This window comes from Mirounga leonina, unplaced genomic scaffold (genome assembly GCF_011800145.1).
Source record: "Mirounga leonina isolate KUSES-001 unplaced genomic scaffold, KU_Mleo_1.0 Mir_91, whole genome shotgun sequence".
NCBI classification, from domain to species: domain Eukaryota; kingdom Metazoa; phylum Chordata; class Mammalia; order Carnivora; family Phocidae; genus Mirounga; species Mirounga leonina.
The window spans coordinates 15,630,469-15,657,700 of NW_023270839.1; the positions used below are offsets into that span (position 1 = coordinate 15,630,469).

The window sequence follows — 27,232 nt, forward strand, 5'->3', positions numbered from 1 at the left end:
TAACCCAAGTTCTACCTTTGTGACTTCACTGAACTTCAAACATATTGACCTTTAAATGAATGAGTTCAGTTCACAAGTTAATCTGAATCTAATACGTCTAAGTTATGTGCTGTGCTTCTGGGGTATCCTTAGGTTAAATTCTTGACAAACCAAATGACCTTTGTCTAGTATTGATTCTATCCCTCCAAGCTGGTTCTCAGTGTAACAAGCTTCCCTGGCTTCTTGGTATACATGTCATGTTTATTTATAATAGAGGTTCCAGCCCATCCTAAGAGTAGGACTCCAATTTGATACTTCCATCAGACCAGCTTTTTATGGTATGCATTCATAGAATACTGACCGGCTCTGAGTTGAAGATTGATAAGAACGGGGCCCCAACAAGAATCAGAGCCTCTGAATAATAAAAAGCTTAGAACAGTAACCTGTAAAGCTGAAGACTTCTAGCACTTCCCTTAAAGAATTAGTTTGATAGTTTGACTCCAATAATAGAGAATTATGGTTGACTTTGTAAATTTTATCTCTTCCCAGGTCCTTCTTGGCTTTGAATTATCAGGATGACTACTACAATTTTAATTCTTTGTTTTAGTAATAATAATTAATACTTACATATTGTTTATTATGTGTCAGGCATTGTTTACGTTTATGAACGGTGCATACAGTAACTATCTCAAGGACACACAACTAGTAAGTTGCTGAGTCAGGATCCAACTTGTAAAAATATGACTTTAGACTCCTCACTCGACCATAACACAATGACACTTTAAAAGTATACTAAGCTTTCTGACAAAAGACTTGGGTCAAGAATATATGAAGAACTTCTAAAAAATCAATAATATAAGCATAATAAAAAATGACCAAAGACTTAAAAAGAGGATGGCATATAAATGGCCCATGGGCATATGAAAAGTTGTTCCGCACCATGAGTCATCAGGGAAATTGATATTAAAACCATAATGGGTTGCCACTGTAAACTCTCTATAATGAGTAAAATTTAAGACTAGAAACACCAAATATTAGTAGGGATATGGAGCAACTGAAATTATCATGCATTATTGATGGGAATGTATAATGATAAAACCACCTTCGAAAACAGTTTGTTAAATTTCTTTTATAGCTAAACATACTATCCTGTAACCCATCAGTTCCATTCCTCCATATTAAGAGAAATGAAAGCAGTATGTCTACAAAAAGACTTGTACGAGAATATTTATATAACAGCTTTATTCAGAATAGTCAGCAACTAGGAACAATCCAAATGCCCATCAATACAAGAAACACGTGAATTGTGATGTATTTATTCAGTGAAGGACTAGTTAGCAGTAAAAAAGAGTGAACTAATACAACAATATAATGAGTCAAATAAGTCAGACAAAAAGGGTACAAATGGTGGTTCTGTTTGATCCATGGGTACTGAAAGCCCATAACAGTAAAAGCTTATTATTTGTTTAGAAACAGAACAGTGGTTACCTATTTGATGGATAGGAGGCTTAAGGGAATTTTCTGGAGTCATGAAAATGTTCCATATCTTGATTATCATGTTGGTTATGCAGATGTGTACATTTGTCAGAATTTGTTGAATTTTATATTTAAGATCAATATGTTATTGTATGTAAAGTATAAATATGTAAAGCAAAAAAAAAATCAACTAGGGGGAGATTTTAGACAAGCACTAGGACAATAGAAATGACAACTGGCAACCTAACACTTGGAACATGCAAAGACACTAAGTAGCACAGAACTGTTACATAGAACCTCAGTTGATATTCATAGTAACCAAGACAAGTTTAAATTATATTTAATACAATTTTCTAAGAAGTTTTCAAGATATACTACTTTCAGAAAGGATTTCATTAATAATTATTATATTAAAAGTTTGGAACTAAAATGCTTAGATGTCAGTAATCTAAAATACTACTTTATGTGACACATTTCTTAGATTTTACGTAAAGAACAGTTGTGGTTAATATTGGGAAATGATTCTGGCTAGAACTAGAATGTGGTCTCTTTAGAGACTGCTAAAAAGAGAGCATGAAAAGTTTCTGTAGATGAATTTGCTTGATAAGTTCTTGAAATAGAACATTTGTCTTTATATGATCTGTGTGATTTAGATTCCCAGTTGTTAGAAGAAATAAAAAATGTGGCTTCTGTACTGTGTTTGTTTCAGCACTTTATAATCTAGAAATGTTAGAAACTTAGAGATGTCATAATTAAATGTGCTAAAATATAGCAGTAATTTGTCCTGATTATATTGCAACAGGTGGACATAAATAGACAAGTTTGATGGTGGCCTATATAATTTGACAATATTTGTCTCTGGGGTCCTTTATAATTGTTCCATGGCAATCAGATGTGTTTCAACTACTCAAATGATGAATTGAAAAACAAGATCTGCAGTCTTTTGTTGTAAGTTTAGTCTTCAAAATGAAGGTTAACCTTTTAAGTTAGTTTGTGGTTTTTTACCTCTTTCAAGTAGGTTACTTTGTGGACTGTCATGGAAGTAGGAAACATTTTAGTTACCACACATTAACTAATGTGGTCTTTGATTTCTCAAATAAGACTGCAGCTTGGCTGTTTCTTGTTTATAGAAAACCTAATTTCTAATCTTTACATCTGTTTTAGTAATAGTTATGCACGAGTGCGAGCTGTGGTGATGACCCGGGATGACTCAAGTGGTGGATGGTTACCACTTGGAGGGAGTGGACTAAGCTGCGTCACGGTCTTCAAAGTCCCTCACCAGGAAGAGAATGGCTGTGCTGACTTTTTTATCCGTGGAGAGCGACTCAGGGACAAAATGGTAATGAATAATATACCTACTGCTGTAATTTTAAGATTCTATAGAATGAATTATCTACTTAAAGTTTGATTAGAATGATTTTTGCCCAGGATCAGTGATTATGTTTCTTAGCTCTTTTAATCTTAAAGACAGTGAAATATGCCTGTTCTTTGCAACTGAGACTCATGAATGTATATGTGTTAGAAAGGAGCTACATTTTTTATTAGATATAATTCACGTATAGTCCCCCCAGTTATTAAACCAGGTACAATCTGCCTTTCCTTCTTTCTCACTCTCCCCTAGTGGAGAGTGGTTGACAAACTGTAGTCCACCGGAAATATCTAGGCCTGCCACATGTTTTTGCATGACCCATGAGTTAAAAATGGTTTTTACAGGGCCTCTGGGTGGTCAGTCGGTAAGTGTCTGCCTTCAGTTCAGGTCATGGTCCCAGGGTCTGGGATGGAGTCCCGCATCGGGCTCTGTGCTCCTTCTCCCTCTGCCTGCCATTCCCCCTCCTTGTGCTTGCTCTTGCTCTCTCTCTCTCTCTCTCTGACAAATAAATAAAATCTTAAAAAAAACAAAAAACTTCTTCAAGTTTTAAAAAAAAGAATGGTGGGGCGCCTGGGTGGCTCAGTCGTTAAGCATCTGCCTTTGGCTCAGGTCATGATCCCGGGGTCCTGGGATCGAGCCCCACATCGGGCTCCCTGCTCCGCGGGAAGCCTTCTCCCTCTCCCACTCCTGCTTGTGTTCTCTCCCTGCTGTGTCTCTCTCTGTCAAATAAATAAATAAAATCTTTAAAAAAATGGTTTTCACACTTTTTAGTGATTGAAAAAAATTGAAAAAGAGTAAATTTTGTGACACATGGAAATTACATAAAATTCAAATTTCAGTGTCCATAAATAAAGTTTTTTGCAACATAGCCTTTCTTTTACATTTTGTCTTTGGCTGCTTTCATACTACAATGACAAGCTGAGTAGTTTCAGTAGAGACCATAAGTATCTGGAACCTTACAGAAAATTTTACTGGCTCCTACTCTGGAGTCTGTTTTCTCAGGTTCTTTCTCTTCACTCTCTATTAATCTAGTTATTCTAGGCTCATAAGACTACCTGGTTGCCAGACTAAGTTTTAACACTACTGTCTTCTACCCAGATGAGTGTTTTCTTCTATCTATGTATTTTAAAATTTGAATCTAAACTTTGGTAATGTTAGATATTTACTCTCTTTTAATTAGTGTGGAAAGCTCTTTTTTATTTGTGAGCCAAAAACCAACTGCAATCAGGATACCTGAAAAGCTGAGTAATGTTAATGTCATTTCTGCATCAAGCAAAGGAAAGCATACACTTAGAAGCAGGATTAGAATAAAATGCCAAAAATTTCCAAGACTCTTAAAAATAACTAGAATTCCCTTTAAATATGTAATTGTGGACTAGTTTGTAAGCCCATTTAGTTAGCATCCATAATGTTATTTCTACTGAAAATGTGTTTTAAGTTCCAAATAATTCTTTCAATACATGAACATTTTGAATAAGTCTACTTTTAATTCTGGTTTGGTTTCTGGATATTTTTTATTACTGAATTGTTTTAGTAATTTAGAAAGTTGCCCAACTTGTCTGTCCCCCAGTTTCTGCCTCAATTAAATGGAGAGTTACCCTAAATCCTCTTGAAAGCTTTCCAACTCTGTTTTTTGAGTTGATGATTCATTCCTGATAATGTATCTCAATTAACCAGAATGTGGTTTTAGGATTGTAGGAAATCCCAGTTGAAGTCATAAGTGTATATAATAAATTTAACATGTCATCTCTAAAAGTTTGAATATTTAAGGGTGGTTTTGAGTTTGCATAAGATGGTAGATGGCATATACTAACACTTATTTAAATAAGCCTTGTAAACGTCTAAGAAAGAGCCTGTGGTGACCTGTCCTGGAGTTTATGCTTCTTGTGTGAGCTAATAATAATGGGAATGTTGTTGGAGGAGAGGTTGTAGATTTTAGGAACTGAGTGAAATAGTGAAGATTTAAGGCATGTTTTAGCTTCATAAAAATAGGAGAAGAGAAGACAAGTCAAAGATGGAGAAAGAGTTGGAGAAAAAACCTTGCTAGAAAAAGCATAAAAACAAGGAAAAGATGACCTAGATGTGAAGTAGAGAAAAGGAATAATCAGAGTGAAACAGATCGTTAGTTACATTAATGAAGGTGGACAGTTTACTTTAGGATAATTAAATATGGGACCAAGTCTGCATTAACTAGGAGTGAAACTAGTCAGAGAAACCTCAGATTGATGGATTAGGTGGTTACTCAGAGTGTGGCTTTGACATAAAGCTAGTGAGAATAAAACGGATTCATAAAGAACACACGAAAACTTACTTCATTATGTCAGGAGTTAATTTGAGCCCATAACCTAATCCTAGGGTAGAGAATCATAATAGACCAACAAGAAAATAGGTTTTTCTGATAGAAGCACTGACCCAGGAATCAGAACATCTGTTGTTTCACCTGATCATTTTGCCTGGAAGAAACTTGTTATTTGTGAAACATGGATGATAAGTATATCTCTGTGTAGACATAAAAGAAAAATTACTTTCAGTTGGAGGGTTGCCATTTTTCTTGTAGGGATTAGCCTATAGTAAAGAGTTTTAGGTGATGGGGACTTGTGTGATTAAAGGCGGAGGCAGTAATGCATGGATATAAATTGAAAACAGCAAAATCTTATGGAATCTCTAGACAAAGGGGACAGGGATATTGAAATAAGCACATTATTTGGCCCCCTTTCTGGGGTATGCACATCTGATCAAGATAATTCTGAAGCAATAACAGAATTGAAGTGTATATCTTTTTCATTATCACTGTATTTTGGGATCATTAATGTCCTTATCTGTAGATATTTTTATTTTTATTTTTTTTAAGATTTTATTTATTTATTTGACAGAGAGAGACACAGCGAGAGAGGGAACACAAGCAGGGGGAATGGGAGAGGGAGAAGCAGGCTTCCTGCCAAGCAGGGAGCCCGATGCGGGGCTCGATCCCAGGACCCTGGGATCATGACCTGAGCCAAAGGCAGACATTTAACAACTGAGCCACCCAGGTGCCCCTTGATTGGTTTTATTTTAATCCATTTTTCTGGATTCTAGTTTCATGATTTATCTAAAAAAGAAGTAGTACCTTATGACTGTCAAGTCTATAATTTTACAAAGTTCTTCCCAAGTTGATGGTTTTCTTTAAAATCCTTGGTGAGTAAACTGCAATTAACTGTTATCCCCATGCAATAGTTAATCATGTAAAAGATATTTGGTAAAAACTGTTCTGTATCCATTTTTTATGTGAGTCACATTATAGAATCATCTACCTTAGATGAATTATAGAAATGAAGTGAGATCCCTTCCTTTCATACCCTCTAAGAAAACTTGTGCCCTTTAAGAAAGGATCGATAATTAGTAATCTGAGAACACTTGTGTAGCTAATAAAGAAATACTAGCTAATACTTGAAAGAGTGTGTATAAGTCAGAATACTGGTTAACAGTAGTGAAGAAGAAAGATGACTTTTCTCAAAGGTAAAAGAAGCACTTTGGTAGAAGACTTTCCAGTCTTTGATTTACAGTTACTTGTACTAAAAATGTCTTGTTACACTTCCCAAAGGGTTATAGTTCACTTTTTTTTTTTTTTTTTTTTTTTACAAGAAAGGGAGCACAGATAAAGAGCAGGCTGACTGGGATTTTTTCAGGAAGGCAGGCTTTTGTGCAATGAGGTCATTCATTCCTTCATTCAGAGGATCAGAAATTATTTCCTATAATGCTTACCTGTAACTTGCCTGTTTTTGTGATGCTTAAACAAGTGGAATTTATTTCTCAGGCTACACTTTCCTACTCTAAATTAGAGTTCCTGAATAGGTCAAAGTTCAGGCTGCTTGCCTCTTCACCACTAGCAGTTCCTCCTCTTTCCAGGTTGCCTTACAATCGTTATTTTTCTAAGCATGCCTGAGGAAAAAGTTGGAATGTTCTGCTCTACATTGACTTTCATACTTTATTGATGATTGAGAAGGAATTCAAAAGAAATACCAGGTTTTGGTGTTGTAGCCCAAGATAATGAAATACTACCTTTCATTAGGTAATAATGACACTTGGGGATGGGTGGAATAGTTTTGACAAGGATGGATTCTCAGAACTGCTTTTTTTTTTTTTTTTTAATTTATATGAATTATAGCCTCCATTTCCTTCTAAATCTTTACAGCCTTGATTTCTCCAGTAAAAGCTAGTGTTACCTTGGATCACATTTTTAAAAATGCTAACTAAAATTTAACTGTTAATTTGGGTAGATAATCTTCACTGTAGAGCTTCACATTTCCCATGATAGAAACTTTCTCTTTTGAATTCAATTTTCACTAGATAAAGTGACCCTTCTCTGTTAATATGACACTCTTACTTTATAGGCATTTTATCGGAGTATTTACCATATATATAGATTGTATTATTTGACCATTTTAGCTAAATTGCATGTGATATATAAATTTGAACACTGAATTATAATGTACCTTTAGAGTCTTTATGAGTACTGAATAAACTATTAATAATATTTAAAATTTTGCTAAAATATTACTAAAAACAGTTTTTAATTATGGAATTCTAAAATAACTATTTAAAATAATTTTATGTAGTAGACAATAAAAAATTTACTAATTTAAAGGTATTATGCTTTTTTTTTTTTTTAAGGTTTTATTTATTTGAGACAGAGAGAATGAGAAAGAGAGAGAGCACATGAGAGGGGGGAGGGTCAGAGGGAGAAGCAGGCTCCCTGCCGAGCAGGGAGCCCGATGCGGGACTCGATCCAGGGACTCCAGGATCATGACCTGAGCCGAAGGCAGTCGCTTAACCAACTGAGCCACCCAGGCGCCCAAAGGTAGTATGCTTTTAAAAGCTTATTATATACTAAGATAACAAGAAATAGGGTAGACTGTATAGAAAGATAAAGTAAGACTCTTAAAACATCTGGATTACTTAAAACATTCTGTGGAAACAAGAAAAAGGCACTGTGCTATGTCAAAGCAAAGTTATAGATATCATTATAAGCTTAGAGTGACAAAGTAATATTAAAATGAAGAAAGGAAAAATAAGAAACATTTCAAGTTTTAAGAATTTGCCAGAGATTTAAGGAATTTTTTTTTTGATTAGTAAGTAATTAGGTTGTGGATAAAAATGGTTATAAAAGTTAAAATGCCGGGATGCCTGGGTGGCTCAGATGGTTAAGCATCTGCCTTCAGCTCGGGTCACGATCCCAGGGTCCTGGGATTGAGCCCCACATCAGGCTCTGTGCTCAGCAGGGAGCCTGCTTCTCTCTCTCCCTCTGCCTGCCTGTCTGCCTACTTGTGATCTCTCTCTCTCTCTGTCAAATAAATAAAATAATTTTTTTTAAAAAAGTTAAAATGCCTATATGATAATAGTTCTGTTGTTTAAAAAGACACATTTTTAAAATGGGGTTTCTTTCCAGATAGTAGAGCTTAAAACAAAATTAGAGTGTTTGTTTTCTAGGAAGAAAATAAAGTAGTTAAAATATAGCAGTGGCTTTTTTAAAAAATGAAACTTAACCCACTCTCCACCATTGGAAACCTTAGAAGATCAGGGATCATCTTTCTGCCTTGGATTAAACTTTATAAAAGTACAGAACAACAGTTTTCTGCTTAGCCTTTCCCACTGTGCCTCTGTGAATTATTCCATTGTGAAACATCAGTCCTTCTACAGAACTTTTCCTCCACTGAAAATCAATTGCATTAACTAACTTTTTGCTTAGGATTCACCAGCTCTCTCTCTTGAAAGATACTGGTTCTAGTCACCATAATACTGCAAAGTTAGGGGGAAAAATGGGAGTGGGAGTAGAGATAGTTCAGCATTTTTATTGTTCCTTACTCCTCTTACAGGATATTACTCTATCACCCATGTATATACATCCCTCTGTTGACACTCTGTACCATTTAGATCCCATCCTCTAGCTTTCATTTTCATCTGTTGACCATAGCAGTTCCTTCCCATAGCCAGCTTTTCCACATCTGAGCCTCATCATCATTTTTGGCTGCTTTTCTTTGCATAGTCTTGACCTTCTGGTCTTCATTTCAGCAACCTACTTTCCTGGATCTGGTTGTTACTCAAAACTGTTCTATTTGAGGAATTTTACAATTTCCTGTCATTTCTATTTTATTCCCCTTTCCTTGCTCTTCGAGTGTCGTGCTTACTCTATCACTTTGTACTCCAGTTTTCTCCCAATTTCACTAGACTCTTTCTGGCTTCATTATCTTCTATTATTTTCTTTTTTAATCCAATCTAAATTTTTCTTGTCAGTCATTCAAACCACTCTCATTCATATTTCAGTCTCCAGTATGTGATGAGTTTTTGGCTTACCTTGCACTAAAGGAACTTCATTGAATCCTACATTATCAAAAGGGAATACTCCCTTTTTAAAGGTGAGTCTTTCATGTAACAAGTATTTATTGAGTAGCTACTGTGTGCTAGACATTGTTCTATGCACTGGGGATATTTAAATAAACAAGTCCCAGTTTTTAAGACAACATTCTGGTGAGGGACGAAGAAATATTATAATAAATAAAGAAAATAATATGCTAGACAGTTCTAAGTGCTAAGGGGAAAAAACAAATCAGGGAAAAAGAGGTAGGGAGTTTTTTGTAGGGAGGTTTGTTAAAACTTTAGATTGGATAACCAAGGAAGGATTTACTGAGAAAAAGTAGGTAACAGTTGAGTAAGATTTCTGTTTGGATAAGGCCTTATATTTTAGTTTATATGTTTGGATTTTCAGATCTTGAGTATCCTTAAAGTAGAATTAATCTGTAATTTTGGCTAATATTTTATGCTACACTATGTAAGATCTTGAACTTTTTGTGGACTTGGTGAATGGATTCAAATAGTGCAACAATAATAGTTGTAGACCTAGGAATTAGTGATTCTTCCATTTATTCAAACAGATGTTCTTTGTTTTTGATTCTGTTTCATTCTTTTCATCTGTACATTTCTCCTATCTTGCCTGTGTTACTGCAGACAAGGCTCCTAATATTTTTCATGACCCAGTTTTACCTAACTTTCTCTAGCTTCTGTATTGCTTATTATATTGAATTTTCTACAACCTGGGTCTGATATTTGGTAGTTTCCAAAAATTTCCTTGAGACAATTCTGTTTCCTTATCTCAACACAAAAAACTTATAAACTGGTCACTACTCTTTTTTTTTTTTTGTCTTGAATTTATCTGCCTGTTTCCCAAAGCAATCCTTTCCATGATGTTGCCTTACTGAATTATTCATTCGGGATTCACCAAAAGCATGCATTGAACTTATGGAAATGCCTTCCTCTCTTTTACATTAACTAAATAACTGTAAAGATACCATGTTAAAAATTTTTGTGGAATAGAGAATGCAGGCAGACAGCTTGCTACTCCTGAGGAAATGATAATGGGAAGGAACAGTTGCCTTTTTATTGTCACAGGTAAGTCACAGATGGAAAAATAGGCAAACTGAGTTAGAGAAAGAACCTTGGGCAAACCAGTTTTCCTGGGAAGGACTGGAATGGAAGAAATGATAATTAATGACATTCATCTAGTCCAAAATTACCAATTCATTATTATCTTTAGAAAAGATAATAAATTGTACAATTAATGGCTTTTCTGGATAGCCATGAATTTTGTGACTTTTCTCCCAGCAGTTGTTTTACACCAGTTAATTCTTTAATATTGCCAGTATTCCTTGAAGAGAAAAAAACCCTGCCTGTTACCATTTCTATTCTCTTTCTTCTAGAGGCATGCAGTAGCTGTTTCTTGAAAATTAAGATCTGGAATATGTCCCACATTACCTTTCTGGTTGCTTTTATTTTGTCTTTTCAGAAAACTTCAGCTTAACACTTCCTTCAGCACTCTCTTTACTGATTATATTATACTTCCTCTTTAATATTCAATTATTAATTTTAAAGTAATATTTCATTGTTTAATTGATTTATACTGGCTGATTTGGTCTGTCAGGCTCATCAGGACTATCTTGGCTTCATGTTTCTGTTTTATACCTCATTGTGATATATTGCACACCGCTTCCATTACATTCTGACTGCCATTAAACTGTTAATGATAGCTAATAACCTCGCTGATAGCTAAATTAAAGCCCAAATTCTTTGACCCCAAATTACTGACTTTATTAACTTTATAAATATTTCCTCACTACTTTTGCTTTATGAATCTAAATAGAATAGTAGCATGCCTTTAATAGATTAGTTGATTGATATTATTCCTTTAATTAATCAACAGATATTTGAGAGCCTTCTATGTGCTAGACTTTTGAAGTTTATGATATAATACAGTATGATGGTTTGATTTAGACTTCTTATATTAGTCTGCTTGGGCAGCCATAACAAAATGCCACAGATTGGCTGCCTTAAACAGTGGAAATTTATTGTAAAGTCCAAGATCTAGGTGCCAACTGGTTCATTTTCTGATGAGAGCTTTTCTTCCTAGATTTCAGAAGGATGCAATTCAATCCATTACAGTTCCTATTCAGTTCCACTGGTTTGTCTGTTGATTGCTAAGTGAATATTTCACTTTTTAACTACTTTTAGTTTTATGTGGTTTAATAACTGCTAATACTAGTTTTCCACTCATTAGTCGTCCTTACCCTTTTTTATTGGTATATCTTTGCTCACTCAGAACACTAAACAATTTGTCTTTTTTTTTTTGGTCATTTCTGGTATCCTTTAAGCTCTTTCATGCAACTTATCTTCCTTTTGTATAGCATTAGCTAGAACTTGAAAATAATGTTAAATATTGTTGCTAATGTTGGCTTCTTGTGAATTTAATGGAATTTCTAGTGTTGCAGACACAAGTATGATTTAGCTGTTGCTTTGAGATGTCCTTTATTATAAGAAAGTGTCCTTGGGGTGCCTGGGTGGCTCAGTCGTTAAGCGTCTGCCTTCGGCTCAGGTCATGGTCCCAGGGTCCTGGGATTGAGCCCACATCGGGCTCCCTGCTCTGCGGGAAGCCTGCTTCTCCCTCTCCCACTCCCGCTGTTTGTGTTCCCTCTCTCACTGTATCTCTCTCTGTCAAATAAATAAAATCTTAAAAAAAAAAAAAAAGAAAGTGTCCTTAATGTCTCAGGTTTCCCTACCAGAAGTTGATACTCATTTTTTTTGAAATCTAGTTTTGCAGATGTTCCATAGACTTTTTAATTGATATTTTTATTGTGACAATTATAGATTACTAATTGTTGTTGTAAGGAATAATATGAACAGATCCTGTTACTTTTTACCCAGTTTTCCCATTAGTAACATTTTGTAAAACTATAGTATAATCACAATTAGAATATTTATTCACATTGATACAAACCATCATATTCAGGTTTTCCTACTTTTACTTGTACTTATTTCAGTGTGTATTTAGAACTATACAGTTTTACCATCCACAGAAAAGAATCAAAACCATTCAGTAACCACAAGAATCCTCCCTCCTGTTACTCTTTTATAACCACATCCACCTCCTCCTTGGCCTGGCAACCACTCATCTGTTCTCCATTTCTGTAATTTTGTAATTTTAAAAATGTTATATATTTAGAATCATAAGTAAGTAACCTTCCAGGATTGGCTTTTTTCTTTCACTGCTGTTCCCTGAGGGTTCATTCAGGTTGTTGAGTGTATCAATAGTTTGTTCCTTTTTATTACTGGCTAGTATTCTGTGATGTCTTTGTACTAGATTTGTTTAACCATTGACTCACTGAAGGACATGTAGGCTGTTTGCAATTTTGCGCTATTGAAAATAAAACTGCTCTGAACATTCATGTACAAGTTTTTTTTTATGAATCGAAGTTTTATTTTTCTGGAATAAATGGTCAAGAGTGCAATTGTTGAATGTATGATAGTTTTGTAAGAAACTGCCAGACTTTTTCCCAGAGTGGCTGTGCACTGTATTACATTTCCATTAATGGTGTATGAACACTCCAGTTTCTAGGCATTCTTGCCAGCATTTTGTGTAGTTACTATTTTTTATTATAGTCATTCTGATAGGTGTGTAGTGAGAGAATTCATTGTGGTTTTAATTTACATTTCCCTAATGGCTAATGATGTTGAATATCTTTTTATGTGCTTATTTGTACCTATTCAGTGAAAAATCTGTTCAGGTCCTTTACCTATTTTTCTCATTGAATTGTTTTGGTTTTTTTGATGTTGAGTTCTGAGAGTTCTTTATATATTCTAGATACTTGTCCTTTTTGGGATATGTGCTTTGCAGATATTTTCTCCCAGTCCTTAGTTTTCTTTTTATCTTCTTTTTTTTTTTTTAAGATTTTATTTATTTATTTGACAGAGAGAGAGACAGATAGAGAGGGAACACAAGTGGGGGAGTAGGAGAGGGAAAGCAAGCCTCCTGCCGAGCAGGGAGCCCGATGCGGCACTCGATCCCAGGACCCTGGGATCATGACCTGAGCCGAAGGCAGATGCTTAACAACTGAGCCACCCAGGCGCCCCTTCTTTTATCTTCTTGATGGAGTCTTGCAGAGCCAAAGTTTTAAATTTTTATGATGTTCAATTTATCAGTTTTTTCACTGATCATGATTTTGGTGTCAAGTCCAAGAACTCTTTTGTCTTTCCTAAGTCTCAAAGACTTATCTGATTTTTTTTCCTAAAAGTTTTATAGTTTTACATGTACATTTTATATTTAAGTCTTTGGTCAGATTTGAGTTAATTTTTATATATTGTATAATACTGAGGTCTAGGGTTTTTTTTTGTTTTTTTGCCTATGAATGTCCAGTTTTTCTAGCACCATTCTAAAAGTATCACACGTTATATTACTATAGCTATTTTGGAAGCCCTCCCTGTCCTTGTATATAGGGTAGTGATTTCTCCTATTTCACTCTTCTTTCTTAAGATTATTTTCACTATTCTAGGGTCTGTGTCTTTCCTATAAATTTTAGAATAATCTTAACCTATGTCTACAAAAATCCTTACTTGGATTTTGATAGGAGTTGTATTAAACTTATGGGTCAGTTTGGGGAGAATTGACATCTTTACTATGTTGAATATTCTAATTCATGAATGTGGTTTGTCTCTAGTAAGGTCTTTGAATTCTTCCATTAGCATTTTGTGATTTTTAGCATGTAAATCCTATATTTGTTTTGTTAAGTGTATCATTTTTCTTAGGGCATTTGTAAACAGTATTGTGTTTATAATTTTGATTAGTACATGCTCATTGTATAGAGATGTGATTGATTTTTGTATCCTGTTACCTTGCTGAACTATGAGGTTTTTGGATTCCCTGGATTTTTTCAGTGTAGACAATCATGTCATATACAAGTACAAACAGTTGTATTCCTTCCTTTTCAATCTGAATGCCTTTATTTCTTTTTTTCCATTATTGCCGTGACAAGAACTTCCAGTGCTTTGTTCAAGAAGAATGGCATTAGTGTACATCCTTGCCTTGTTCAGATCTTAGTGGAAACACATTCAGTCTTCTACCCTTGAGTAAGATGTTAGCTGCAGGGTTTTTTATAGTGCTCTTTAATGAATTGAGATAATTCTCTATTCCTGACTTGCGGATATATTTTATCATAAATGGGTGTTCAAATTTGTCAAATGCTTTTTGCAGGCAATTGGTATGATCACATCTTTAGCTTGTTGATATGATAGATTACATTGATTAAGTTTTGAATGTTGACCCAGCCTTGTGGCCTAGAATAAATCCTACTTGGTCATGGTGTATAATCTTTTTATATATCATTGGGTTTGATTTGCTGCTATTTTTTTTTAAGTTTATTTACTTTTTTTAGTAATCTCTGCACCCAATGTGGGGCTTGAACTCGTGACCCTGAGATCAGGAGTCGCATTCTCTTCCAAATGGGCCAGCCACGTGCCCTGATTTGCTTCTATTTTGTTAAGGAATTTTGTATTTAAGTTATGAGAGGTATTGGTCTGTAGTTTTCTTTTTTGGTATTAGTCTTTGTCTGGTGTTGGTATCAAGGTAATACTGGCCTCATAAAATGAATTGGGGAGTGTTCCTTCTTTTTCTGTTGTCTGGGAGAGAGTGTGTAAAATTGGTGTTAGTTCTTCTTTAAATATTTGGTAGAATTCTCCAGATAAATCATGTCAGTATAGAGAGATTTCTTTAAAAGCTTTTAATTACAAATTGAATTTCTTTAATGGTTGTAGGACTATTCAGGTTTTCTTTTATCTTGATTGAGTTTTGATAATATATGATTTTTAAAGTATTGGTTCATTTCTTCTAAGTTGTCTAATTTATGATTGAAAAGTTGTTCTTAATATATCAATTATACTTCTAAAGGCTGCAAGATCCTTAGTGCTGTCCCTTGTTTTCTTTCCTGAAATTGGTGATTTGTTTGTTCATTTTGAATTTGTCAGTGTTTTCTTTAAACAGCATTTTGTTTCATTGATTTTTCTTTCTATTTTCTTTGATGGATTTTTATTTCAATTGATTGGGTTTCTGTTTATTATTATTTTCTTCCTTCTGCTTGCTCTGTTTTTCTTTTTTAGTTTCTTGGGAGGAACTTCAGTTACTGATTTAAGACCTTTTCTCATTCCAATGTCCATAGCCTTTTGAAAGGCTTCAATTCACTGTAATGCAAAGGTTTGGATTTATAAAGTTTAACCTTGTTTATTAAGTTATTCAAATCTTTTATATCCTTTCTCTCCCTCTCTTTCTTTCTTTTTTCTTTGGGGGGGGTCTAATTTAGCTCAAAGGCTGAAGCTCTCCAACTATCATTATGTTTTTGAATATTCTTGTGTTTCTAAATGGTTTTTGTGTTATATAAATATTGCTGTATAAATTGATTAATAAAGATTCATGGCTGTTAAATCCTCAGATCATTGAGATTGACGCCTTCAGAGTTGTGTGGTCCCCTCTCCAAATTATACAGACCCAGTAGAGGGAGAAGAGAATTGTTTAAGGTTTTGTTTTAGCTTAGCAATTCAGAGATCTAGCAGCCTATGGGAGCTTGGGAAAGAGCAAAGCAAGGAAGCAGGGGTTATTGCCTGTGTCCAAGAATTTTATGTTGTTGTTTGTGCGGCCACCAGGAGTTAGAACAGTGTCTTAATTAGAAGTCAGTGACTACAGTTTTCTCCAATTTCTGCTGGTAGTAATCCCTTCTAAATTCTCTGCAGGGGATGGTCTCCTTGATGATGGTCTTTATATCTCTCAGAGATGCTGAAGGAATCACAGCGTATCTCATTTTCTATTCCCTTATCCACTTTTATTTTTACTTCCTACTGATTCAGTTTCTCTGATGGCTATAGGTCTCCAGTGGTTTTCTGTTTACTTTTCAATCGGTATTGATTAAGTTATAGTTTTGGGTTTTTTTTCCTAGGATACTGGCTGTTTCACTTACGTTTTCAAATTTGGGGGTATAAAATCTTACACTACATTCCTTATTTCTAAAGTTTTGCTGCGCTTTCAGTTTTGTTCCACTTTCATTCCTAATAATGTTTATTTGTACTTTTAAAAAAACTATTTATTTATTTTAGAGAAAGAGTGTGCAGAGGGGAGCGAAGGGCAGGCTGAGGGAAAGAGGGGAATCTTTTTTTTTTTTTTAAAGATTTTATTTATTATTTGACAGATAGAGACACAGTGAGAGAGGGAACACAAGCAGGGGGAGTGGGAGAGGGAGAAGCAGGCTTTCCGCGGAGCAGGGAGCCCAATGCGGGGCTCGATACCAGGATCCTGGGATCATGACCTGAGCCAAAGGCAGACGCTTAACAACTGAGCCACCCAGGTGCCCCTGGGAGAGAGAATCTTGTGCAGACTCCACACTGAGCATGGAGCCCGAGGTGGGGCTCAATCTCAGGACTCTGAGATCATGACCTGAGCCAAAACCAAGAGTCTGATGCTTAACTGACAGTGCTACCTAGGTGCCCCTGTTTATTTTGCATTTATGCCTTTTTTGTTTATCCATTTCATTTCTTTGCAAAGAGTCAACTTTTAGCAAGAATAGTATAAGATCTCCTGTACATCTTTTACCCAAATACACCAAATTTTTTCCCCAAATATGTCAGTTTTTTAACATTTTGCCATGTTGGTTTTGTCATTCTCTCTCCCTCCCCCAGTACACACACAAACACACACACACACACACTTGTTTCTGAACTATTTGAAGTAAATTGCATATATTCTGCCTTTTACCTCTTAGTACCTCAGTGTATTTTTCCTAAGAACTAGGATATCTTCTTAGTCACAGTCTAAGTATCCTATTTAGGGAGTTTAACATGATATGGTACTTTAATCTACAGTCCATATTCCAGTTTTTTCAACTGACCTAATAGTGTTCTTATAACATTTTTGTACCTTCCATATGAGATCACATAGCACTTGGATTTCACATGTCTTTATTCTCCTTTAATCTGGAGCAGTTCCTCAGTCTTTCCTTTATGACCTACATATATTTAAAGGGTGCTGGCTGCCTCCCTTCTGTTGTAGCTGAACTGCTGTTATGTGAGAAACACTGCCATTGTTCCTTCTGTTCCTTTTTAAAAATGTCTAAAATCCAACTCAGCTCAGAACATAGCATTAAAGACAAATTTTTATTAATAGATAGTAAAATTATATATTTGATAATAATACAGTTTGATATTTCTTGGTGTCTTTATAAAGGATACTAGCTTTTATATCATCCAGAAAACTAAATGTGAAGCAACTGTTTGAGATACCAATTATTGATTTTGGTTAGAAGTAATCTAATTTGAATTTGGCACTTTTAGTTCAAAAGTGAAATGATTTTTCCTTGGAGTCAAAGGTATTTCAGAAAGTTACTAGTGAAAACATTCAAGTCTAGTTACCAACTATACTACTTCTTAGATAATACAATTTGTAAACATGTAATTATCTATTTGTAAGGTAGCAACTATAATAAAGTACATGGTAGTTTGAAAGTACATATTTAATGTTACTCTGCTCTCCCAAATTGTTAGTTGTTATTAATGAAACAAAAATGCACTTGTACCCATTTTTGACTTGGTCTATTTTAAGTACTTCTGGCAAACAGTCCAGTAATTTTATGATGGGAGTTTTGCTCTATATTTCCCAAAATAGCTTGGAATATATCTTCAGAAGTTGCAGTTATTTAGTGACTGTGGCATTTTCCTTTTTCCCTCTCTATAAAATACCCTAGAATTTCTTCCAGAAGAAGGAAAAACACTGGAGGTTGAAATTTTTCACTGCCTTTAGAATCTGTTAACTTTAGCTTCTCAGAACCTATCCATAAGCTCTTTGAGCTCCTGAGTGCTTTTATTTATAATTCAAATTTCTCCTCCTCCTTTATTAAAAAAGTCTCTTCTTATAAATAATGATCTAGTTTTTCATAGCAATTATTGTATTGTGGATTAGTGGATCACCATTATTACTATTTATTGAAGGTTTACTATGTGTCAGTTACAAACCAGTGTTAAAATTTTACTGCTTTTTAAAATACTCATGCACTTACCTTTATTGAGATCTTTATTTCTCCATACAGCTTCAAGTTACTGTCTTGTGTTATTTCATTTCACTTTGTAGGATTTCCTTGAGCTTTTTTTGCAGGGCAGATCTAGTAACATTCTCTCAGCTTTTGTTTATCTGGGAATGTCTTAGTTTCTATCCTACTTTTGAAGGACAGTTTTGCCAGATAAAGGATTCTTGGTTGACTTTTTTTTTCTTTTAGTACTTTGAATATATCTGCCCACTATCTTCTGGCCCCCAAAGTTTCTAAAGATAAATCTGCTAATATTCTTTTTTAGGATCCCTTGAATGTGACGGTTCACGTTTGTCATGTTGCTTTCAAGATTCTCTCTTTGTCTGATGTGTGGCTCTCTTGAATTCATCTTATTTGGAGTTTTTTGAGCTTCTTAGATGTTTATATTGATGTCTTTCATCAAATTTATGAAGTTTTAAACTATTGTTTCTTCATATATATTCTTGGCCCCTTTTCCTTTTCTTTCTGTAGCTCCCACAATATGTGTGTTGATTCTTTTTTTTTTTTTTAAGTTTTTTTTTTTTGGGGGGGGGGGGGGGGCGCGGGGCAGAGGGGCAGAGGGAGAGGGAGAGAGAATCCCAGGCAGACTCCATGCTGAGAGCAGAGCCTGACACAGGGCTCAATCTCATGACCCTGAGATCACAGAGCCCAAATCAAGAGTCTTATGCTTAACCACCGAAAACACCCAGGCACCCCTATGTTGGTCCTCTTGATGGTGTCCCACGGGTCCCTTAAGCTGTTTGCTTTTCTTTAACTTTTCCTTTTTGTTCTTCAGACTCAGTAATGTCTATTGTCTATTTTCAAGTTCACATATCTTTTTCTGCCTGCTCAAATCTGCTTTTGAATCTCTGTAGTGAATTTTTTGTTTCATTTATTGTGCTTTTCAGCTCCAGAATTTCTTTGTTTCTTTTTAGATTTTCTTTTTTTTAATTTAATTTAATTTATTTATTTATTTTTGATTCGATATTTTTTTATTATTATGTTATGTTAATCACCATACAGTACATCATTAGTTTTTGATGTAGTGTTCCATGATTCATTATTTGCATCTCTTTATTAATACTTTCATTTTGTTTGTACATTGTTTTCTTAACTTTCTCCTTAAGACAGTTTTATGGTTTTTTTAAGCCTTGGTCTAATGGATCTGCCATGCCTTTTTAAGGCACAGTTTCTCTTGATTTTCTTTTTTTCTTACAGTGGGAAAAGGAAAAAAAATGAATTTACTGTTTGTTTGTGTGCCTTGAGCTTTTTTGTTCAACATTGAACATATGAATCTAATTATGTGGTAACTCTGGAAATCAGATTGTCCCCCTTCCGCAAGATTTGCTTTTTTGCTTTTTTTTTTCCTTTAAATTGTTGTAAGTTGTCTCTGTGCTGAGGATCTGCCTGAAGTGTAAATTTAGGTCTTCTCATGTCTTTTTTGAGTATTTCCTTGGGTATGAATAGTAACTTTCTAATTTTCCCCAGGAATGTAATTGTTTTTGAATGTCCTAGTCTTTAATGTCTGGCACCCAAAATGGGAAAAAGTAAAAAATGATAGATAAAAAAGGATGCTGATCCTTTAAATAACCTGGACATCTCTTCCTTCTGTTGAGGAGGGACTTGCAACAGTAAGGGAAGGTATAACAATTATGGCTGTCCTCCTCTTTGTCTGCAACTCTCTGATCAAAGTCAGCCATCGGTAATCAGAGCATAGATCACCGATATTTGGAGGACAGGGTCCTTTTTACCCACTCTGGCTCCTGTGAGTTGTGTGCGACCTGCTCCAGGAACATGTTGTGCATAACTCCCTGCCGTGGGAGGTGGGTAGTTGCTACTGTACTAATGCTGAGATTGACCAAAATTAACCCCAGTTTACTGTGTTTGTCTTCCCTTGGGAGTTGCAAACCTTCTAACAGACTAAGGAGTTCCAACATAGTTCTTTTTTTTTTTTTTTTTTTAAGATTTTATTTATTTATTTGACGGAGAGAGAGAAACAGCGAGAGAGGGAACACAAGTAGGGGGAGTGGGAGAGGGAGAAGCAGGCCCCCTGCTGAGCAGGGAGCCTGATGTGGGGCTCAATCCCAGGACCCTGGGATCATGACCTGAGCCGAAGGCAGACGCCTAACGACTGAGCCACCCAGGCGCCCCCCAACATAGTTCTATCAGACAGATTCTGCCAGTGTAATTGTTGTCTAGGTAGGGAGAAAGTTTCCTTCTTACTTTGTCATCTTCCCAGAATCCTCTTTTTAATCCCATTTTAAAATTTCTGTATTGAGTGACTTTATGAAGTAGATTAAGTAGCAAGACCTCTATATTAATGGTGGGGGGAAATGCATTTACTGAAATATAATAGCTTTTATTCTCACTTCAATTAGTATTTAAGAGCTACATTAGATTATTTGATACATGTATAGTAATCTTTGGCATTTAACTTTTGGCAGGTGGTTTTGGAATGTATGCTTAAAAAAGACCTCATTTACAATAAGGTCACTCCAACATTTCACCACTGGAAGATTGATGACAAGAAATTTGGCCTTACTTTTCAAAGTCCTGCTGATGCTAGGGCTTTTGATAGAGGCATTCGAAGAGCTATAGAAGATATTTCTCAAGGTAGGTTTTCTTGACTATTTTCTTAATTTGTTTGTAGAGTAGAGTGACTTTAAACAAGTCAGCTTTTGTGATGTGTGTGATTAGCTTTGAAAGCTCACTGTAGGCAAAGATAAAATAATGGGTTTTTTAATGTTTTATATTTGTCACATCATAATATATACCACTTATGTGTATTTTCTTGAACCCATCAATAGCAGCCTTCAGATAATGCAAATAAGTAGGAGCATGAAGAGGGAACGGTCAGAACTTTCAAAATCCTTGTGTGTTGTTGTATCAGTCATATCCTTGTTTTGGTCATAAAAAAGAGAAAATTTCTAATCAAATATAGTTGACCCTTGAACAACATGGGTTTGAACTATGCCAGCCCACTATATGTGGATTCTTTTACAATACAGTACCATAAATATATTTTCTCTTCCTTATGATTTGCTTGGTGTATAACGTTTTCTTTTCTCTATTTTATTCTAAGAATATAGTACATAATACATATGACAAACAAGGTATATTTCATTGGTAATGCTTCAGTCAACAGTGGACTATTATTAGTAGTTAAATGTTTGGGGAATCAAAAATTGTATGTGGATTTTCAACTTCATTGGGGCGGGGCAGGGGTTGGGGCCCCTAACCCCTGTATTGTTCAAGGTTCAACTGTATTTGGTTATTAGAAGTTTTCTCTTTTTCATATGTAGACTCTATTTTTCCTATGGCAAACCTTTTCTTGAAACTCTTAACTCTACCTGATTTCATTATTGAGGATTGGTAGAGACCACAGCCCCATTTATCTCTTTGTCTATTTTGCCAATCTGCTAAGATTATTAACTCTAAAGCTTGCAGGAAAGAAGAATATTTACATGTAAGACTGGCCTCTGCTTAATTAAGCAAAAAGAAATCACTTTAAAGCCCACTTCTCCCCCACAATGAGGTTATAATTAAGACTTGATTTGTTTTTCTAATTAAGAAGGAAAATTGTCTCTATAAATAGAAATCACCTTGTATATAAAGTAACTGAATCAAAATATATTAGGCAGAATTGTGATTTGTATATTTTGAAGATAACATTTTAATAGGAAAATTAGAAGAAATGAATGAGCTGACCATAGGCAAGAACATGGAAATGCTTAGTACAAATATGTACTGATAGTGCATGAAACTGTGCTTAAATAATTTATTTAGCTATTTTAAAAGATTAGAGATTGGTAAACAATCAGTGATTTCCAGTTCAGAAAAATTTCCGTGGAATAGTAGCATTCACTTTATCTTTATTACAAGAACCTGTAAGTTCTTTCTAGGTCATTGTTCTCAATGTTGGCTACACATTTCAGTCACCTGGTATACTTTGACAGAGTAACTCGTCCATACTCCACAGACTATTTGAATCTGTCTGCCTAGGGAGGGGAGCTGAGGCATCCATTTTTTTTTTTAGTTCCTCCTATTTCAAATGTGATGAAGAGATGTGAAATGATTACGATTTAGAGAGGAAAAAAGTTCCTGAGATTCTCTAGTAGTGGTTGTGGTTCTCAAACCAGTGCAAGAAATAAAAAATACATGAAGCCCTATGCCTCATCCCATAGATCCTGACAATATTGGTTTGAGAATATACTGGAGTACCAGTATATTTTCTAAAAGTTCCCCAGTTGATTCTGATATTTAGCTAGTGTTCAAGAACCAGTACTTTAAAAAGACAATCATTATCCATGCTTGCTGGCATTTTAGATTTATTTTTACTTTTTTTATTAAGCTTTTTATCTTCATTCCAGTATAGTTAACATACAGTGTTATATTAGTTTCAGGTGTACGATATAGTGATTCAACAATACTGTACATTACTCAGTGCTCATCATGATAAGTGTATTCTTAATCCCCTTCACGTATTTCACCCATCCCCCAACCACCACCCCTCTGGTAACCATCAGTCAGTTTGTTCTTTATAGTTAAGAGTCTAATTCTTGGTTTGTCTCTCTCTCTCTCTCTTTTTCCTTTGCTCATTTGTTTTGTTTCTTGAATTCCGCATACGAATGAAATCATATGATATCTGTCATTCTCTGACTGACTTTGCTTAGCATTATACTCTCTGGTTTCATCCATGTTCTTGCAAATGGCAAGATTTCATTCTTTATGGCTGAATAATACTCCATTGTGTATGTATACCACCTCTTTTTTATCCATTCATCTGTCGATGGATGCTTGGGGTGCTTCCATAATTTGACTATTGTAAATAATGCTGCAATAAATATAGAGGTGCATGTATCCCTTTGAATTAGTGTTCTTGTATTTTTTTGTGTAAATAGTAGTGTGATTACTGGTTGTAAGGTAATTCTATTTTTAACTTTCTGAGGAACTTCCATACTGTTTTCCACAGTGGCTGCACTAGTTTGCATTCCCTAAAGTGTTACTACTTTTAAGCCCATACTCATGTCTCCATAAAAGCATACTTCTTTCACTAGAATCAAATAGGTTGGGTTTCATGTTTTAAAGGACATTTATATATGTGGAGGAGCCTATGAACTCCTTGCCAGGTAGAATAGACTATAGTACTAATCTTGTTATTTTTGAACATTTTAAAAAACGTACTGGTTAGTGTTATTACCAGCCACTGTATAGACTTTCAACAATCCCATTAAATTTCTCTTACTTAGTCTTCCATGACAATAAGAATAAACTATGCAACCCTTTCGGAAGGACAGGTTTCTCCTCATCTCCATGCTAGTATCTCTCAAGGGTAGCATAAACTCAGAATACTTTGCTAAGACATTCTTCCTTATTAATTTATTGAAACTAAAGGCACTCCTGAACACCATGAAAATGTACAGAGAGACACTGATACACAAAGATCAAAAACAACAACTGGCTGTTGGCTGTCAATAGGGGTTTAAGGCCTATTTGTTTTCTTTCTTACAGAAGTACCTAAAATCTTCGTTTGGGGTGTTAAATACTGTTTTCTGGGTAAGAATATTTAGAAAATTGAATAAATCATATGTGGGTAAGCACCAGGGGAGTTGTAATGTGTATACCCTGCCTAGCAGTTTGAGCATTTTAGAAAAATCAGGGGTAGGGCTTACTAGAGATAGTACACTTCCACAAAAAACATTTCTTTGGTAAATAACTGGAAATATACCCGTAGAAAAGGAAAACAATCACTTTATTCTCCTAACAAAGGGGCAGGTATGAGTGGCCAACATCGGACTTGTTGCCAGGCAGCCCAGAATGATCTCTGATCAGTTCTACAGTATTATAATGATTTAATCAATTTTTCAATAATAATAAAACCTAAGACAAGAATTCTTTGCTTAATTAACATCTACCTGTTTTCTTAGGATGCCCAACATTTAAAAATGAAGCTGAAGGAACAGAAGATGACTTACAAGTAAGTAGTTTGCCTTGAAAGGAATTTCTGAACATAAAGGATAAGGAGGAAATCACTAACCTTAATAAATAAACAACTTATGTAAATTTGTAAGAAAATTTCTCAGACACTGTATTTGTCAAGAAATACAGAGAAACAGAAGCAATAGGATGTGTGGGCATGTATATAGGTATGCATGTGTTATAGAGAGTTTGTTTTTGGTTTCCTTAGGTTGGTTTGTTGGTGGTGGTGGTTGGTTTTTTTGGTTTGTTTTTAAAGGAATTGGTGAGTGATTGTGGGGGCTGACAAGTCAGAAATGCACAGGGTAGGTAGGCAGGCATGTATGGCAATTTTGACACACTTTGGTATTTCAGTTTTGAGTTGTAAGGCAGTCTCGTGGCAGACTTCCTTCCCTTTTGGGGGCCCCAGTCTTTAAGTCTTTTCAGAATGAGACTGTCTGCTTTATGGAGGGTAATCTCCTTTACTTTGAATATACTGATTTACATGTTAGTCACTTCTGAAAATGTCTCTACAACATTTAGACTGGTGTTTGACTGAATAGCTTGGCACTATAGCCTAGCCCAGTTGACAAATAAAATTAACCATCACATATAGGCAAGGTACGCGTATAAAGAATTCACAGAAAGGGAATTGCAAATTGTTAATAAGCATATATGAACAATGGTAAGCAGCAGGTAGTGTAAATTAACATTTTTTAGTTACCAAATGAAGAAAGGCTTAAAAATTGACACACACACCCCCCCAGGGGCGCCTGGGAGGACTCAGTTGGTTAAGAGTCTGGCTCTTGGTTTCAGCTCAGATCTTGATCTCATGGTCCTGGGATCGAGCCATGCACTGGGCTCCATGCTCAGCTCGGAGTCTGCTTGTCCTTCTCCCTCATCCTCTGCTTCTCCCTGTTCTCTTTCTCTCTCTCAAATAAATAAATAAATAAAATCTTTAAAAAATAAAAAAAAATAAAAATTGACACTGCCCCATACTGTGTCTGTCTGTGAGATTGACAGATTGATGCTGTGCTGGAGAAAATGTGGATTGGTAGGTTCTTTCTAGAAAGCAGTTTGGTAATATGTATTAAAAAGCCTTAAAAACAGAAACCTGAATGCCTGTTGATCTAGTGAACCAATTTCCAGTAATTTATACTAAGGAATAGAGATGCATAAAGTGTTTTTTGTTCATTTGTTTTTTCTTGCACAAAGAATTTTTTATACACAGATTTTTGGGTGTGTGTTTTTAAAGTATTAATAATAAAAAATAAGCTATTTAAATATTAGGAAAGCCTGAATGATTGAATTAATTAAAGTATGTCTTTATCATGCAACCATTAAACATTTTATTATTAATTTGCTTATACTGAGTAATAAAAATAAAAATTATATGGTGTTACCACTACTTCGCTAAAATGTTAAATATTTTTGTTTATTACTTTTGGATTGTGGGATTCTGAGTTACATGACTTTCTTTTTAGAACTTTTCCATATTTTTCAGGTTTGATGCAGTAAGTATTAATACTTCACAATAATATTAGAACATAGAAGAACCCAAATTTGTCTGTATACCTAGTATTAATAATGAATTATTCATATTACTGTAAAAATAGTTGGAACCTAAAGACATGGCAAAATGTTTTATGTGCATTTATTTTTTTTTAAAGATTTTATTTATTTATTTGACAGAGAGAGAGACAGCAAGAGAAGGAACACAGCAGGGGGAGTGGGAGAGGGAGAAGCAGGTCTCCCGCTGAGCAGGGAGCCCGATGCACGGCTCGATCCCAGGACGCTGGGATCATGACCCGAGCTGAAGGCAGACGCTTATGACTGAGCCACCCAGGCGCCCCTTATGTGCATTTAGAATCAGAAAATAAAAATGTTTTTATTTTGGCAAATTTGAGAAATATAGCGAATTTTAAAGAAAAAAACATATGTATGCTACCATCCATGATAACCACCATACATATTTTTAAATATAGCCTTTGGGATTTTTTCCGTACACATAAATGCGCATGCACATGGGTTATTGTAATATTATACTATAGTCTTTTTTTCACTCAAATATATATTTGTGTCCTTAAATACTTTTTCAAGTTTATGATTTCTAATGTTTTTATGTAATTTGTTTTTTTGTAGATGTATCTTAATTACCAGTTCCCCTGTTGTACATTTAAGAGTCCTTTGTTGTGTTTAAATATATGAATCTTTTTATTTTATTTTTGATTATTTATTATTTTAAAAATACAGTGAGTTGCAGTTAATTCGATAAAAGAAATAAATAATAAAATGAAAATAATATTTTTTACTTAAGTCTTTAATGAAGTTACATTTTGTTCTGGTATCAATCAAAATATGAGGCTGGAAATGGGGAAACATTTTCTGGATTGCTCCCTGTGATGAAAGTAAATTTGGTTAAAATTCAGTTTCAAAAAATAGAGTTTCACATACCAACACTGTCTGTTACATAACGGCTATTATTGACTTTAATATTCTTCTGATTTGGTTTCACCTCATTTCTATATATACCATTATGTAAAGGAAGAACTGCTACTGGTCACAATTGTTTGCAATACTCTGTGCATATAACAGTCAGTGGATTTTGTAAAAAACCATTGCTTCCATAATCATATTTGCTACTAGTACTGTATATGCCAAGGCTTTGGTATAGAGTAAAAAATGGGGAAGATATTAATGAGGAATAATAAATTTATTGCCGAAGCAGACGAAAGAGTAAAAAAGTTAGGATGAGGAGGAGGCTAGTGAAGAGAATTACTATATAACAAAAGGCAGCAAGAGTAGTTATTCTGTTAGCTCTTTGGGGTGGCTGCTTCGTAGTAAGGTATCTTCAGTGCCCTCAGTCCAAAATGTTACACACACACACCCCTAAAAGAGTTATTTATATTTTAGCTTCACTAGAGTCTAAAGCACTTGCTTGGTTTTTTATTTGCATAATAAAATAGAAAATATGCAATGTCAGTAGAGACTGCAGTAGTAGGCTTCCATTATTTATTTATTTATTTATTTATTTATTTATTTATTTATTTATTTA

General features: G+C 34.8%; 1 protein-coding gene across 2 annotated transcripts in view; it reads left to right on the forward strand.

The window, feature by feature from the left end:
• SPRED1 (sprouty related EVH1 domain containing 1) overlaps positions 1-27,232 on the forward strand; it is a 120,324-nt gene that overhangs the window by 55,914 nt on the left and 37,178 nt on the right. Inside the window, exons 1-4 of one of the 2 annotated variants that reach the window (XM_034994506.1) lie at positions 1,209-2,403; positions 2,620-2,794; positions 20,667-20,835; positions 24,150-24,199. In XM_034994506.1, the coding sequence (XP_034850397.1) occupies positions 2,348-2,403; positions 2,620-2,794; positions 20,667-20,835; positions 24,150-24,199 (450 nt within the window). In that variant the 5' untranslated portion in view covers positions 1,209-2,347. Of the gene's footprint in view, positions 1-1,208; positions 2,404-2,619; positions 2,795-20,666; positions 20,836-24,149; positions 24,200-27,232 lie in introns of those variants that run through there. The other variant, XM_034994507.1, reaches the window with a different exon arrangement.